Source organism: Cnephaeus nilssonii (genome assembly GCF_951640355.1).
Source record: "Cnephaeus nilssonii genome assembly, chromosome: 12".
Classification (NCBI taxonomy): Eukaryota; Metazoa; Chordata; class Mammalia; order Chiroptera; family Vespertilionidae; genus Cnephaeus; species Cnephaeus nilssonii.
In genome coordinates, this window is record NC_137083.1 from 7,212,286 (window position 1) to 7,229,477 (window position 17,192).

Genomic DNA, 17,192 nt, shown 5'->3' on the forward strand with positions numbered 1-17,192 from the left:
GCACTTTTTTCTCATATTTTTTGGATCCAGATATATATTTAGCAATTTGCATTTTGGGGCTTTAGTAGGTAATGAGAATTGAAAATTTTAATTAAACAAGAGGACCTAGATCTCCCATTATGTCAAACATTTTTTTTTAAAGAACAGTGAAAATCAGTTCTAACAGCTGAGGCGGGAGGTGGGGGCAGTTTATTGACGAAGTTAGCATCTCATCAAATTTTAGCGTGGAACCTACGAACCAGGAGGTTACAGTTGGAATCCCAGTTGGGGCACATGCCCGGGTTTCGGGCTCGATCCCGAGTGTGGGGCGGAAGTCAGCTGATCAATGATTCTCTCTCATCACTAACGTTTCTCTCTCTCTCTCCCTCTCCCTTTCTCTCTAGAATCAATAAAAATATATTTTTTAAAAAAAAAGAAGAAAGAATTGTCTGTGTAAACCATATAAAAGTGCTGGTTATATGAAAATCAAACACGTTCATGTTTAAGTTTTCCTTTCTGATTCTTTTGCTTGGATATTTGAATAGAAAGCTTTTGGTGAAATATTTTTAACTCTCTTTGGGATTCATACCACATAATCGTCCATTTTTACCGCCAAGTTGGACGTCACATATAGGTTGTTTAATTTTGAGTGACATGACGTACAATAGAACCAATTTTATCAGAGGCTGATATAAACATGAGTTATGTTTCTAGGACCTCTCATCGACGTGATGATGAAACTACAGTGCACGGAATGCTGTTATTTGAGGACCTGCTGTATTCTAACCTGGGACTTGCAACAACACATTCACGAATAAATGCAAATTACCTTTTACACCACCAAATGATCCGTAAGTCATATTGCAGGCTGTCCTCTGAAGATTATGTTCATACATCAGTTTGATCTGATACTGGTTCCCATGTTCCACATTACCCAAGGTTCCTAAGGAGAAAAACAAATCCTTTTATTGCCTTGTATTTTTTTTACATTAAAAAATATTAATTATTACTTTGAATTTGTTTACATTAAAAAATAGTACATAAAAAAGGTCATCCTCTACACTAATTCCAAGTAATTCAATGTTAGTAAAATCTAAAATGACAAAGCACTGGAACGCCGTATATTGTGAACAATTAGCATGCGGATGGCAGAATGTCAGCTCAGTTCTAACACGTTAGTCTCAGCAAGACTACACCATAGTGACATTTTATCATCCATTTTCACTATGTCTGAGTAAAGTGTAATTACTTTAAAGTGTTATTAATTCAAATAACAACAAAACCCTCCCATTTCAAGTCTGAAATAAATAAGGTTCTTAACTTCCTTGAGCTTAGAAACAATAACAAAATTCCCCACACGTTCAAGCAATTCAATTTTCTGTCCCAACTCAAAAAATAGTACTCAAGCCCTAATGCATTAGATTCTAATTGAATGGAGAGATCTTCTAAAGCCGTGGTCAGCAAACTGCGGCTCACGAGCCACATGCGGCTCTTTGGCCCCTTGAGTGTGGCTCTCCCACAAAATACCACGGCCTGGGCGAGTCTATTTTGAAGAAGTGGCGTTAGAAGAAGTTTAAGTTTAAAAAATTAGGCTCTCAAAAGACATTTCAATCGTTGTGCTGTTGATATTTGGCTCTGTTGACTAATGAGTTTGCCGATCACTGTTCTAAAGCTTCCCTCAGCAAGTAAAGAGGACATGATGTTTTATTTGAAGTCTGCCAAGAAGAATTTCCTTGAAAATAGGGAGCGTGCAAGAAGCAGGCCATTGCTTTTTTCTCTCTCACATTGATGTTTCTCTTTCCCTCTCCCCTCCTCTCTCTCTAAAAATCTATTTTTTTAATCTTAAAAAAAAGTAGTAGTGTAACTAGAGAACATTAGGCAATGCATCCTTAGTTATCACCTTAAAATAAAGATAGTACCTGAAAATCTAAAATTTCTGGCCATTTTTTTCTAGAGAAGCATCAATAACATAAGATTAAAATCACTTACATAGGTTTTGCCCTTGGATACACAGACTGAATGTAATAACTGTATACCTATAATCATAATCCCCATGTAGCCAAAGTTCCTGTAAAGTTTCACCAATTAGCAAGTAAATGGTTACTAAAACATTTATGCTGTTGGCCTTAATTAAACAAGATCTTATTTAAACAAAAAAAAAATCTATTGAAAATCAACGGTTACCTTGACAACTATTTTTGGTGCACTTTTATATAACCGATGAAAAATCTAATGATGTTAAATGAAATAAAAGCCTTCCCACAGTAAGTTAAAAGGTTCATTGTGTTAAATAACCAAATTAGATTACTTCAGCCTGTCCAAAGTAAGGAACCCGTGTTTCTGCCTCTCATGGCTAGCATTAAAATTCCACAAACAGCCGAAACCGGTTTGGCTCAGTGGATAGAGCGTCAGCCTGCGGACTGAAGGGTCCCGGGTTCGATTCCGGTCAAGGGCATGTACCTTGGTTGCGGACACATCCCCAGTGCGGGGTGTGCAGGAGGCAGCTGGTCGATGTTTCTAACTTTCTATCCCTCTCTCTTCCTCACTGTGATAAATCAATAAAATATATTAAAAAAAAATTCCACAAACAGGTCAAATGCTTATTAGTAAATGCTTGTTGAGAAGTACACAACTTTGGGGACAGACTAACAGAATCAGGATGCCTTCAGCTCACACGGTGTAACCACTTACTCAGAACGGAAGCCCATCAGAAAGGACTGGAGATGCCCCGGGCTGCTGTTCTTTACCGAGTCTGGTAAGATGGGCTAACTTCAGGGCAGCAGGAGCCTGCTGGCTCTCTATACTACGCATGCGCCTGACGCCAAAGCACCCACCAAAAAGAAGCCAGCAGGACAGCCTCTGACTATTGCGGGGTGTTTGGTGTGTCTAGGGAATCTCCAGTTTGCCTCGAATCTATCTTAGCTGCACACAGCACGTAGAAGAAGACAAAAGATAATGAGGAGGGGGCAGTTGGGGGTTAGGATGTCCAGTTTGGCAGCACTTTCACCTGCTAACACCAGCGGTTGTACTTAAACTAGAAAACGTTTACGCTTCCCGTTACAGTGAAAGCGAGGGAAAAGTTCAGACAGGAACCTCAAGAAACATTTTCAAGAGAACAAAAACATGAACTTTCCTGCCTCACAATTTCAGCCAAGCCAGGAAAAACAGACAAGTTGTCAGCCTATGAATATTATACTAGTAAGAGGCTGCAGAAATGAGAGGCCGAGAAGGGAAGTGAGGTAGGGCGTTAGGAGTGTAGTCTGGACAACTCCCCATCCCCAGAGAACACAGAGCTTGTAAAGGAATACAGCGAATAAGAGAGCGAGAAAAACCACCATTCCCCTGACCCATAACTCCCATTTCCAACGCTGACTTGGAGGATACCACATCCCATGAACAAGCTGTGAGCAAACATGCCAGTTTCTTTCAGTGGCGTTTTTTATAAACATGCACACTTACCCCGAGTCTATGCTGTACACCGGAATGGAATTCAAAAGCCTTCTGTCTTTCTTTTCTTTTCTTTTTTTAACATATTTTTTATTGATTTCAGAAAGAGGAAGGGACAGGGGGTCAGAGATAGAAACATCAATGATGAGAGAGAATCATTGACCAGCTGCCTCCTGAACACCCCTCCTGGGGATCGAGCCTGCAACCTGGGCATGTGCCCTGACCAGGAATGAAACTGTGACCTCCTGGTTCATAGGTCGATGATCAACCCCTGGGCCAGGCCTGCAGGGCAAAGCTTCTGTCTCTCTGGGCCACCGTTCAAACAGGACCGGGGAAGGCCAAGAGCCTAACCTAATTTCTGCTTTCGAGCATGCTCCCCTCTCCTGCCCTCTTAGAGACCCCCGGGGGCCCCCAGAAGGAACCAATTCTCTAAGAAGTGTTCATGGGGGACCGTAGGCAAGACTCCCTCTCCTGTGGCCTGTGTAGCCCAGTTAGTAAAACAGCACTCGCAGTGAACAGGCTGAGGATGGAAAACCAAGAACAACGAGATTCATGCAATCAAGTCGCCTGTATCACACCTTCTCATTTACTCTGCAACCTAAATATTTGCCCTCCACCGGGAGGAGCAACATCTTCTACTGTGAAACCAATGAGGATATTTAACAATGACCATAAGAGGTACTGAATAGGACCTCTGAGGCAGAGAGAGTAGACAAGGAAATGACAGAGGCAACAGAGAAGGAAAAGAAGGAAGGAAATAACACGAGAGTAAGAGTGAGCCAATACCAACTGCCTCAGCACTGCCCGGAAATCAGTTCACTCACTCATTCAGCAAATATGCCTGCCACCTACCCTACGCCAGTTACCCAGCCTGCCTCAGGAAGCCCACAGACCTTCACCCCGGAAACAGGCTGCCTAGGACTCTCCAGCTCAGGGACAGGAAAAACAAACTGGTATCCAAACTGAAAGCCAGATACAAAGAAAGCCCAAATCAAGAGAATGAACGGGGAAATCCAAGTCCTACAACCTACCATTGGCCCTACCTGGTGTGGCTCAGTGGTTAAGAGTGTTGGCCCTCAGACTAAATGGTCACAAACCTCGGTTGCAGGCTCAATCCCTGGCAGCAGTCAGGGCACGTGAGGGAGGCAACCAATTGATGTGTCTCTCTTACATCAATGTTTCTCTCTCTCTCTCTTCCTCCCTCCCTTCCATTCTCTCTAAAAATCAATGGGAAAAATATCCTCGGGTGAGGATTAACATAAATAAATAAACAAACAAACAAAAGCTAACGTTTACAGCAAACTCCAAAGGTGAGCAAATAAGGAGCAGGCCCATAAACGCTTAGCTTTATTGCACCCATAAAAAACTCCCCAATATTGATATCCATCTAAATGACACTCTCAACTTACACTAAAATTTATGTCATAACGAAAACACAAGTGTTTATCTTTTATGTTTAACAAGGTCCAAAATGCTGAAACTACGCCACTTTTAACTAACATACTTGTACCCACAGAACAGCCTGGAATAAGAGCCTTAGGTCTGGTTGAGCGAAGACACCCAAAGGCCAAGAAATGGGAACTACAAAGAAAAAACACTTGAGGTTCACCAAAGAAAATGCTCTTTAAGCCACTGTGACTCAGCAGCTAATGAGTTTTAACTGCTATTGAATATTTCTGAAAACTCAAGTGCCCTAAGTACCCCGAATTGGCCTGTATTAGTCACAGGCAATCCTGGACACTATTCCTAAGGAGAAGGAGGTTACAAGGAACCTCCAGTGGAAATGGGAACACCCGTGGAAATAGCCGACCTAGGAAATGTAACAGCCCAAGCACCTGAAACAATAAATGATCGAGAGGAAAATGCTCATTAAGAAAAGAAAACCTCAACTCGAATCTTTTTTGTCCTCCACCACGTCAACATTAGAGAATATCTATTCTTTCACAATATCAAAAAAGCCCAGTTTTTAATACAAATTCTCCATTAGAAAAGAAAAAAAATGTTTCTTACCTGAGACAGAGTAGACGCAAAGTTTTCTAGAATGCAACACGGCCAAATGAAGCATTTCAGTGCCTCTGAAAAATGGGGAAGTTTTAAAAGTGTAAATATTAGTTTCAGATGGAACCAAAAAATCGTAGAATAATTTTTCAAAGTGATTATAACCAGTCTACCGTGAGTAAAGTAAGCAGTTCACTAGATGACATTCTAAACCGAAAAATTAAGGTCACAACAAGCAGCCAGCTTGACAATCCCGGGGGCTCGGGGCTGGGCCGCCAGCAGCTGCCTCCAGACTGAAGCTTGGAGCCTCCCGAGAGAGTCCTGTGGAGGCTCCTGCTGAGCTGCCCCACAGCAAGGAGGCCCAGGTCAGGTCCTGGCTCTCCAGCCAATAAACCTGTGACCTTGGCCAAGTCACTTAATCTCTCCCAGCTGTTTCCCCTTCTGGAAAATAAGAGGTTTCAATTGGATGAAATAAAATCACGTGAAAGCACCTTGTAAAGTATGAAGCACCACAGAACGCTAATCATGACGAAACAGTAGCAATGATTTTACCCGGCATTCATCACGTCCAGCTCTGAAACGTCATGGAAGGTATTGGATGTGTTTCAGCTTGACCATTGTCACCACTTACCACCCAGCCCCTGTCAAGTGGTTTCGAGAGACAAGGAAGGCAGAGTCCAGAAATCCCAAATTCAAAGTCTTCAAGGGTCAGCCAGTGGGTGTAAATGAGGGAAGGGCTGTGATCCGCTGGAGACTGGGGCCAGACTAAGGGAGGCCACTGCTGCTCCGTTCTGGGCTTGTGGCCAGATGTCCACTTTTTTTTCTTTCCCAAGAAAAACCAGAATGTAATCTCCAGCTTCATATATATATATATATATATATATATATATATATATATATATATAGTTTATTTGAGCCAACTAACTGACATCATATGCTGGGAAGCAAGCTCTCCTCCTGGCTCTCAGATGCTGGCCGGTCTTTTCCATCTCAGACGCATCTGCAAGCAGGCCTCCAGGGTCTGACCTGCGCTCTACAGACTGTCCTAAACTGCAGGGACGATGGCTGGAATCTGAAGACTGGGGTAGGGTCCTGACTCTCACCTTGATACTTGTGTGATCATGGACCCTTTCAGAGAATTAGTCTCTCCTTTGGAAAATGAGAAGTATGTCGGATAAGACTTGCAAAACTTGTTACAATGAATATATAAATACCCACCGCTTGCTCTACTACCAGGAAATGCAAATATACACAACAACCACATAATCAATATTGCCTTCGGAAGTGTTTTCTATGTGCCCTGAACCCCCAAAGCCATCTCCCATCACGCACAGGAAATGATGTCATGAACAGATAGCAGAGTGTGGAGTCAGACCTGGGTCTGAGTCCCGGGCTCCAGCTAGTTTCCTTATCCCGAGGTCACATCTTATAAACAAAGATTAATGAGATGTTAGTAGCAGTTAATTAATACTAGCACAGTATCCACTCACTAATGTTAGCGATCACACAGATGAAGGCCACACTGAGGACTACTGGACGGCACGACTGTCGCAGCATTTCACTTTCTGAAAAAGGAAAATGTGCAAGTACACAGTGGGCACCCCATCCCCATGAGCCTGTAGATGGAGTAGATAAGTACCGGCCAGGTCAGTCACATATCTCCCAGATCCACCCGTCACAGGGCACAGAGCCCCGGCCCATGGCATCCATGAGGCAGCTGCCCATCAGAACGAAGCACAGCAGGAGAGGGGCAACGGTCAAAAGTCGCGGGCCAGGTTTCTCCAGCAGGACTCAGGGCCCTGAGCAAATGGAAGCTGGGGCCAATCAACTACGATGAGCAGATGGAGTGAGCCAAAATCCAGAGCTCAGGGCACTCCCGATCAAGAAGGCAAAAGGGGGGACAAAAAGAAGAGGCAGGGGAAACAAGACCACCTCTGCCTTCAGAACCCCTCAAAATTGATACTTCCATAAATGATTAAGAAACAAGGGCTTAAGGATGAAAAACTGCTGCTTGCGACCACATGGATGGATTTATTTTTTTTTAATATATTTCTTTATTGATTTCAGAGAGGAAGGAAGAGGAATAGAGAGATAGAAACATCAATGATGAGAGAGAATCATTGTTCGGCTGCCTCCTGCACGCCCCCTATTTGGGATCGAGCCCACAACCCGGGCATGTGCCCTTGGCCGGAATCGAACCTGGGACCCTTCAGTCTGCAGGCTGATGCTCTATCCACTGAGCCAAACCAGCTAGGGCCACATGGATGGATCTTGACCATCAAGCTAAGCAAGGTAAGTCAGATGGAAAAGGGCAAGAACCAGATGATTTCAGTCATATGTGGGATACAGAACAGAAAGCAGCAAGTGAACAAAACAAACTCTTAGACACAGACAACAGAAAGAAAAGGGGGTGTGGAGAATGGAGAGAGTAAAGGGGGTCAAATATACGGTGACAGAGGGAGACTAGACTTTGGGTGGTGGGCACACAATGCAATATACAAATGATATATCATAGAACTATACACTTGAAACCTATCATTATTAACCAATGTCACCCAATAAATTTAATTTTTAAAAAATAAATACAGGCTTATTTTAAGAAAATTCATGTATAACAATAAGACAAAATCCGCAATATCATCAGTAAATAAAAAGCAGACATATTAATCAAAGTGCAAGCTAATAAACAGTTTTCTAAAATAAATTAGGTTCAAAAGTATAAAGTACTTTGAAACAAAGCTCTTGTAAGGGAAGCCAACTTTATGGGTTGATGTGGCTTCTTTTAAGAAACTGAGGACTTCCCTGGCTGGTTTGGCTCAGTGGATAGAGCGTCAGCCTGTGGACTGAAGGGTCCTGGGTTCGATTTTGGTCAAGGGCACATGCCGGGGTTGTGGGCTCAATCCCCAATGGGGGGCGTGCAGGAGGCAGCCGATCAATGATTCTCATCATTCATGTTCCTATTTCTCTGTCCCTCTCCCTTCCTCTCTGAAATCAATAAAAATATATTTATTTTTAAAAAAAGAAACTAAGGACCAACCTCTATACCCCAAACAAGTAATTCATTTTAAAGCTTCAAAGTTATATGCCAAGTAGCATACCTGCTACTTTGTCTAATGATTTAAAGAGACATTTATATAACCTGGACATTGAGTGTTTTAAGTAAGTGAATACTTTCTATTTCTTTATTTGGTTATTTTCAAAAGCTTAACCTTTTCCCTTAAGTTTCTGATACATCAGGCATCTTAGGTCTGTTACTATAAAAAAAAAAGTCCTAAATGATTTGATCTTAAATGTACAGGCTTCCATGTTAAAAATCATTCAGTACATGAGGAACACCTAAGTGACAATATTCAGAAAATATATTCAATGGATATTAAAACATATTCATGGATAGTCTTTTTTTCTTTGAAGAATTCACAAATGTGACACAGTGAGGGATTGATACACTCCACGTCAAATAAAATCCCAGAATTTGTAGGCCATACTTACGAAACAAACTTTCCTACTTCCACTTGTAGTACTGGATCTCGTAGCTGAACTTCTAGAAGCAAATCTTCAGCTTGAGCCCCATCTCCTGTTTTTACAGGATGAGGGTTAAAGATTCGTAGGTATCCCATAAAACTACCCACAATTATTTTATCTGTAGAGAAATTTGAAAAAAATAATTAGGAAGAAACAAACAGTGACAAAATTTGGAAATAAACTTTCTAATGGCATGACTCTTTTATGTTGTCAAATAATAGGGAAGCATAGCTTTAACCAAGAGCTGAGCAGGAAGCAGGATTGATCTTTTTTTCTTTTTTCCTTTTTTTTTTTTCTTCTTTTTTTTATTGATTTCAAAGAGGAAGGGAGAGGGAGAGAGAGATAGAAACATCAATGATAAGAGAGAATCATTCATCGGCTGCCTCCTGGACGCCGAAGAGCCTGCAACCCAGGCATGTGCCCCGACTGGGAATCAAACCATGACCTCCTGGCTCATAGGTCGATGCTCAACCACGGAGCCATACCGGCCGGGCAGAGTTGATCATCTTTGAGGAATAGGCCTTCCCATGTCCTATCACTGAGAGGGCAGAGCCCAGGTTTTCCTTAGAAACAACTTAGTAGGCGCTCACTACACTTCAGTGCCTCGCACTCTTCCTGGGCAATGTAATTTTCTCCTTTCACCTCGTCCCCCGGATTCTACTCTTTTCATTATAGGCAAGCAAAATAAAATTAAGAAAAATGTAAGGAGACAATACTTAGATACACCGAATAAAAGAATCATTCTTTTTAAAAGGTAAATGACTGAGAGATTTGAAGATGGCAGCATAGGTAAACGCCTGTACTCGCCGCCTCCCACAACCACATCAAAATTACAACTAAAATACAGAACAACCATCATCCAGAACCGCTGGAAAGCTGGCTGAATGGAATCCTACAACTAGAGAAGTAAAGAAGCAGCACAATGAGACTGGTAGGAGGTGAGGAGGCGCGGAATTGGCTGGGCTGGCACCCACCTGTGCCACTTTTTTAATCAAGAGGGAGATCGTCTCTGTGGAGGCCACCAGGGGAGCAAGGGGTCCCAGCCCCACACCAGACCCCCAGCCCAGGCTCCCAGAGCTGGGAAGAGAAGGCCCTATGGGCAGTAAGAACTATGGGCTGTAAAACCCAGTGGGGATTGGGGCTCAGTGACACAGAAGCTGCTGAAGACCCAGCTGTTCTTCTTAAAAGGCCAGCACCACAAACTGAACTTACAAGGTCCCACTTCCTCTGAGCTCCAGCACCAGGGCAAGGCTTAGGGGGACACAGACACATATGAGGAGGAACTGGATTGTCTGGCAGCAGGGCAGGAACTCGGGGTGGCTTTCTCTCAAATAGAGGTGCTCGCAGGGATCATTGTTCCTGTGCTGGGACCTCCCCAGTCACAGGGCTGACTGGCAGGCATTTCTGCTTGCTTCACCCTGGTGATTCCCTAACACCCCGCCTCATCCAATTTATAACCCCTCCCAAGCTGTGTGCAGCAGCTGTTGCATATGAATGGCCTGTCCTTGCTCAGGCTAAAATCTCTCAAACAAGCTGCAGCTGGGTCTGGGAGCCCAAACCTATCTATAAAAGGCCCAAGACTCAGCACCAGCACCAGCCTGCCTTGCTTCATAGCTGGGCCTCGTCTGGGCACTTCCAAACCCAATACAAAGAGGAGGAATCCACAGATCTCTCTGTAGTTCCTGCTGGGTTGCCCCAGACAGTGGCTAACTTTGCACCTCCCTGGAGACCCAAGAACCAGTGTATCCAGTGATCAGTGTCAGACAATACCAGACTACAACTCTACACATCCATAAGCGACACACTCAAGGGGCAGACTCAGTGAGCACCAAAGCCCCACTGAAGTAAGTCCTGGTCAATAGAGGTGTCTCCTGCACAGCAGCTCTCCCACTATAGTTGCAGCTGGTCCTCACAGCCAATTGGCCTGGAGGTCAATTCCTCCCAGTGACACCAATAGCAATCAAGTCTCAACTACAACAAGACTGTGCTCACAGCCCACAAAGGGGTGAACCTAGAGCTCCCAGCTCAGGTGACTGGGGAGGCTGAGCCACTGGGCTCTGACACCTGCTACACAAGGCCACTCTACCAACTCAAGGACATATAGCAGCTCTACCCAATACATAGAAACAAACACAGGGAAGGAGCCAAAATAAGGAGACAAAGAAACATGTTACAAATGAAAGAAATGGAAGAAAGCAAACTACTGGATTTAGAGTTCAAAGTCATGGTTATAAGGTTACTCAAGAATCTTCTAAAAACCTCCAAAAAAAAAAAAAAATGGGAAAGGACCAGTCAGATATTAAGCATACACTGACTGAAATAAAGAATAATATACAGGGACTCAACAGTAGAGTAGAGGTTTATGAGAATCAAATCAACAATTTGAAATATGAGGAAGCAAAAAACACCCAACCAGAGAGCAAAAAGAATCCAAAAATACAAAGACAGTGTAAGGAGCCTCTGGGACAACTTCAAGCGTACCAACATTCACATTATGGGGGTGCCAGAAGAAGAGAGAGAGGGAGATATTAAAAACCTATTTGAATAAATAATGACAAAAAAACTTTCCCTACCTGGTGAAAGAAATAGACTTACAAGTCCAAGAAGCACAGAGAGTCCCAAACAAGAGGAACCCAAAGAGCACCAGACAAAGACACATCATAATTAAAATGCCAAGGGCTAAAGACAAAGAGAGAATCTTAAAAGCAGCAAGAGAAAAACAGTTAGTTACCTACAAGGGAATGTCCATACAACTGTCAGATGATTTCTCAATGAAAACTATGCAGGCCAAAAGAGAGTGCCAAGAAATATTCAAAGTGATGAATAGCAAGGACCTACAACCAAGATTACTCTATTCAGCAAAGCTATCATTTATAATTGAAGGTCAGATAAACAGATTCCCAGACAAGAAAAAGCTAAAGGAGTTCATCACCACCAAACCAGTATTATATGAAATGTTGAAGGTGTATTCGTATTCTTTAAGAAGAGGAAGAAGAAAAAGAAAAAGGTCAAAAACATAAACAAAATGGCAACAAATACATACCTATCAACAATTGAATCTAAAAACTAAAAATAAATGAATAAGAAATCTAATGAACATAATAAACTGGTGAATAAAATAGAATCAGAGGCATGGAAATGGAACAGACTGATGATTCTCAAAGGGAAGGCGAGTGGGGAGGCAAGAAGAGATTAAACAAAGATCTTATATGCATATATTCATTACCTATGGACACAAACAATAGGGTGGCAAAGGCCTGGGGCAGGGTGGGAACTGGATGGAGACGGCAATGGGGAGAGGGGAGAAAGAGGGACATCTGCAATAATAGTAACAATAAAGATTTTGAAAAAAAGAGGTCAATGACTATCCAGATTACCCAAAAAAAAAAAAAAGGCCGAAACCGGTTTGGCTCAGTGGATAGAGCGTCGGTCTGCGGACTGGAAGGTCCCAGGTTCGATTCCGGTTGAGGGCATGTGCGTTGGTTGCGGGCACATCCCCGGTGGGGGGCGTGCAGGAGGCAGCTGGTCGATGTTTCTCGCTCATCGATGTTTCTAGCTCTCTATCCCTCTCCCTTCCTCTCTGTGAAAAACCAATAAAATATATTTTTAAAAAAAGGCTCATGACTATAAATCATTAAAACCAAATACAAATTTTAAATAGCAATGATATAGAACTAAAATGTTTTAAAGACCATTTTTAAAATATGAAGATGCAAAGAGGCGCAACTAATATAAGAATAAAATAGAATGTTTTTCTAGTATTATGAAAATGAAAGCAATGATTTAACAATTATTTTCTACTAACACATCGAGCTTGCATAATTTCTCCATTCTTGTATGATTGCCTTTCAGATTCAATTTAAAAAGAATGTAATTTGCTTTCCATGCCAACAGTGCTCTAGAAAACATGATAAACATTCCTTAAACCTGCTGGACTTTCCCCTTTTTTAAGATACTTCATTGATTTTTAGAGAGAGAGTAAGGGAGAGGGAGAGAGAAAAACTTCGATCAATCGGCTACCTCCTACACGCCCCTGACCAGGGATGGAGCCTGCAACCCGGTCATGTGCCCTGACTGCAATCAACCAGCAACCTTTCAGTTTGTTGGATGACACTGAACCAACTGAGCCACACTGGCCAGGGCAAACCCACTGGACTTTGTATAAGAATGTGGCAAGTATCAACCCCACGAAGTAACACAGTACAAGAAGGGCAAGGATTCTCAGTATGGGCAGGGACACACTGCATTGTGACAGGAAGCAGAGTGGTTGTGGTGGGCAGACTAGGCCGATTTTCTGCAAAAAAAAGCTAAAACTACAAAGAAGATTATGCTGAGGCTTGAATGTGTTCAGCCCAACTGCAGATCAAAGAGAATGCTGACTATTAAGAGATGCAAGCATTTCGAACTGGGAGGAGATAAGAAGAGAAAGGACCCTGGCCACCTGGTAGGTCAGTTGGTTAAAGCATCATCCTGATATGCCAAGGTTATGGTTCAATCACTAGTCAGGGCACACACAAGGAGCAACCAATGAATGCATAAATAAGTGGAACAACAAATCAATGCTCCTCTCTCTCTCGCTCTCTCTCTCTCTCTCTCTCTGTCATCAATAAAAAATAAAATAATTAAAAAGAAGAGAAAGGGCTAAGAAGAGAAAGGGCTAAGCTTCAAATTTTGTTTTATTATGTGACAACCAATACTTGAGGATAAAAAAAATAAGTAATAAAAATAACAATTTTTATTTTATTTTCTTTCAAATAATTTTTAAAAGGCTTTTTCAAAATTCTAAATATTTTTCTAGTTCTACTAATTTTACAACAAATGGAAGCAATTTAAATGATGTCTTATAATATTTTTCTGAGTTCCAGCAAATAATATGACAGAATCAACACAACCAGGAAAACACAAACAACTGAACAGAAAAAAGAATTACATTTGTCATCCTGCTACCTAAATATCACTAATAAGGAAAACTACCTTCAAAATTGGGGCATAATTATGACAGTTCATGGAAGTCCCATAAAAGTACATATTTTAAGAGGAAGTTGTTTTTATTTCATCTCTGTAACGCTTTGCTCCAAGATGCAGGGTCATAAGTTACTTACCTTGTCCATTTCCACTATTATCAACATCAGCCAAACACAAACAGCCTTGATCAAATTCTTCTTTTTCTCCCAGAACAGTTGACCACCAATCACGGGCTTTAAATAAAGACATTTTCGTTCACTCTAAAAAGAAAACATGTGTTTACAGTAAAAATCCACTTCACACCATGAATTATGAATTAATTACCTCTTAAGGCATTTACCTCTTAAAACTTGGAAAACTTTAAGAAAAACATTCCTGTATTAACTTTGATTTTTTTGTATTTTGCGGGCACATGTGAAACCACAAATCTAAATGGCCAGAAGCACAAATCAGATATTTTGCCAGGACCTTGGAAAAGCCAGGCTAAGACATTATCCATTTAGGTTGGGCCAGGTCTCTCTTCTGGAAGATTTTGTAGACAACTGCATGAAGCACCAACAAAAACTATTATTTGGAGGATCAAGGTTAAAATTCTACCATCACTAGTTCGCACATAATTCCTTAGCAAAATATCTAATTTCCCTTCATTTTTTTTAAAGCCCTTTTAGTTAATTACAGTTGCGTCAAAACTTCCAGATGGGGCTCCTGCATTTCTTTTATTTTTTAATATATTTTATTGATTTTTTTACAGAGAGGAAGGGAGAGGGATAGAGAGCTAGAAACATCGATGACAGAGAAACATCGATCAGCTGCCTCCTGCACACCCCCTACTGGGGATGTGCCAACAACCAAGGTACATGCCCTTGACCGGAATCGAACCTGGGACCCTTGAGTCCGCAGGCCGACGCTCTATCCACTGAGCCAAACCGGCTTCGGCTTTCCCTTCATTTTTATCACAAAAGACTGCAGCATCTCCAGCCACAATGAGTTGCTGAGAAGAGCAAATGAGATCAAATGCCTCAAATGAATAACCCTGGAACTTGGACATCACAGGTCCTCAAAAAGCATCCTCTCCCTTTCCCATTCTAACTGAAGAAAGGCAAAGTGAAAAAGGGAAATTCACACCAAAAAAGCAGCAGGAAAACTGGGTTGTAGGTCCATGTACAGCACTGCCTGTGTGTCCTCAGGCAACCCACAGAACCTCTAATGCTTTGATTCCTCAGCTAGAGTGAGGATGTACCAACCAGATCTACCACTGAGTTACTGATAAGGTGTTTGCGAAAGCCCATTGGACCTTCGGAATTACAGCACAAACATCACATGCCCTGGGACGCCAGGAGAGTAAAAGTACCCTAAGTGAGGCTTTCCCTCAAGCAAGACTGATTTAAAAGGTAATGGGAAATGCAGTCCATTCTCCTTATTCAAAGAAGTCATGTTCCATAAGGTCACAAGCACTGAATTAGCAAATACTGAACCACTGGTCCTAGGGGAAATATAGGGGCTGGTATAAAGCCTCAAGTCTCATTTTCATCAACCAATCACTACATAATTTTTGTGTGTGTGTGTTTTTTAAAATATTTTATTTATTGTTGATTCATCAACATTGAACTCAATGGCCAACAACAATAAGACTCTTATTTGAATGAAGCTTACATGTGTTTTCTCCATAAGGTACATCATAGCCTTCTTACACTTAGGAACATGAGACAGTACTTCAGCATTACATGATTTGCACAGCAAAATCACCAAAAAACAACAACAAACATGGCACTAAACAGGCCAGGGAAAGGCCATCTGCCTATAGCATGGGAGCTGAAACAAAAAGGCAGAGCTGCTGTTTGACATCAGCTGGGAAAGTGTACAGCAAGTGACCCAAATTGTTTGCCAGTCTGCGCATGACCCTGAACGACCCTAAAAGCACCAGGAGCTTTGATTTTGGAATTACAAATAATTTTAGCAAGTGGGCAAACTCACAAATAATGAGGATCAACTGAGCTTTTAAAAAATGTAGAGCAATCTGCTTCTTAAAGAAGGATTTCCAGCCCTGGCCGGCTAGATTGGTAAGAGTGTCGTCCAGATATGCCAAGATTGTGGGTTCAATCCCGGACAGGGCACATTCAAGAATCAACTGCCCTAGCTGGTTTGGCTCAGTGGATAGAGCGTCAGCCTGCAGACAGAAGGGTCCCAGGTTCGATTCCGGCCAAGGGCACATGCCCGGGTTATGGGCTTGATCCCCAGTGTAGGGCGTGCAGGAGGCAGCTGATCAATGATTCTCTCTCATCATTGATGTTTCTATCTCTCTCTCCCTCTCCCTCTCTGAAATCAATAAACTTATATTTTTTTTTAAAAAAAAGAATCAACCAATGCACCTCTCTCTCTCTCTCTCTCTCTCTCTCTCTCTCTCTCTCTGCCTCTCTCTTTCTCCTCTTCCCCCCACCCCAATGCTTCCTCTTGCTCTAAAAATAAATAAAAATTGTTTTTTAAAGTAGGCCTTCCACATAGCCTAATTGCAGAAATCAAGGCCCTGTCAGGGCGCATACAAGAAGCAACCATGAATGTAAAATAAGTGGAACAATAAATTGATCTTTCTCTCCCGCCCTTCTCTCCCATCAACAATTTATTTGGAAAAGAAAAGAAAAGAAAAGAGAAAAGAAAAGAAAACCTGCCCCAGTGGTCACAATGGCATGCGGTGGAAGTAGCACCTAAAACCGAACTTGTGCAGCCATGCCATGAAGACCAAAAGCTGTACCTCTGTTCATAGTGATTCTAATTCCTGCAAGTTCAAACCACAGGAAAGCATGTCATACATTTGATTACTTTGTTAAAGGATGATTAGAAAACAATACTTTGAAGGTTTTAACAGATGCATACCTATAAAGAGCCACAAAAGATCGATTTCATATGCCTTATTAGAATAATAAATAAAAGCTATCTCTTTATCACTTAAGCTACAGAAATTCTCTTCCATACTTATCACTTGACACTTTTTTTGTTTTTAATACCTACTTAAATATATATTATCTCCCAAATCAAGTTTACTCAATATGTGCTGTCCTTTGAGATATGTATGTTTTAACACCTCATTGGCCTAGCCCTACACTAAGGAAGGGTCGGTACGAAAATGGCTGTGGTGATGATAACCCCAAGAATCCTATGGAAGGAACATGTGGTCAGGAAGGCACTTGTGGTCAGGAGGGCAGATTCTGCAATTACGAGGCAAAGACCCTGACACTGTTGTTCACATTTGAAGCTTTGCTTCCTCCAGGTCATGCTAGTGCCTC

General features: G+C 41.9%; 1 protein-coding gene across 2 annotated transcripts in view; it reads right to left on the reverse strand.

Annotated features, from left to right (window-relative positions):
* The window catches only part of BBS9 (Bardet-Biedl syndrome 9), a 324,045-nt gene that overhangs the window by 304,511 nt on the left and 2,342 nt on the right, over nt 1-17,192 (reverse strand). For both annotated transcript variants that reach the window (XM_079785508.1, XM_079785507.1), the window contains exons 2-5: nt 14,049-14,171; nt 8,914-9,064; nt 5,437-5,501; nt 809-922 (exon numbers count right to left, since the gene is read on the reverse strand). In XM_079785508.1, coding sequence (XP_079641634.1) covers nt 809-922; nt 5,437-5,501; nt 8,914-9,064; nt 14,049-14,160 — 442 coding nt within the window. In that variant the 5' untranslated portion in view covers nt 14,161-14,171. The remainder of the gene's footprint in view (nt 1-808; nt 923-5,436; nt 5,502-8,913; nt 9,065-14,048; nt 14,172-17,192) is intronic.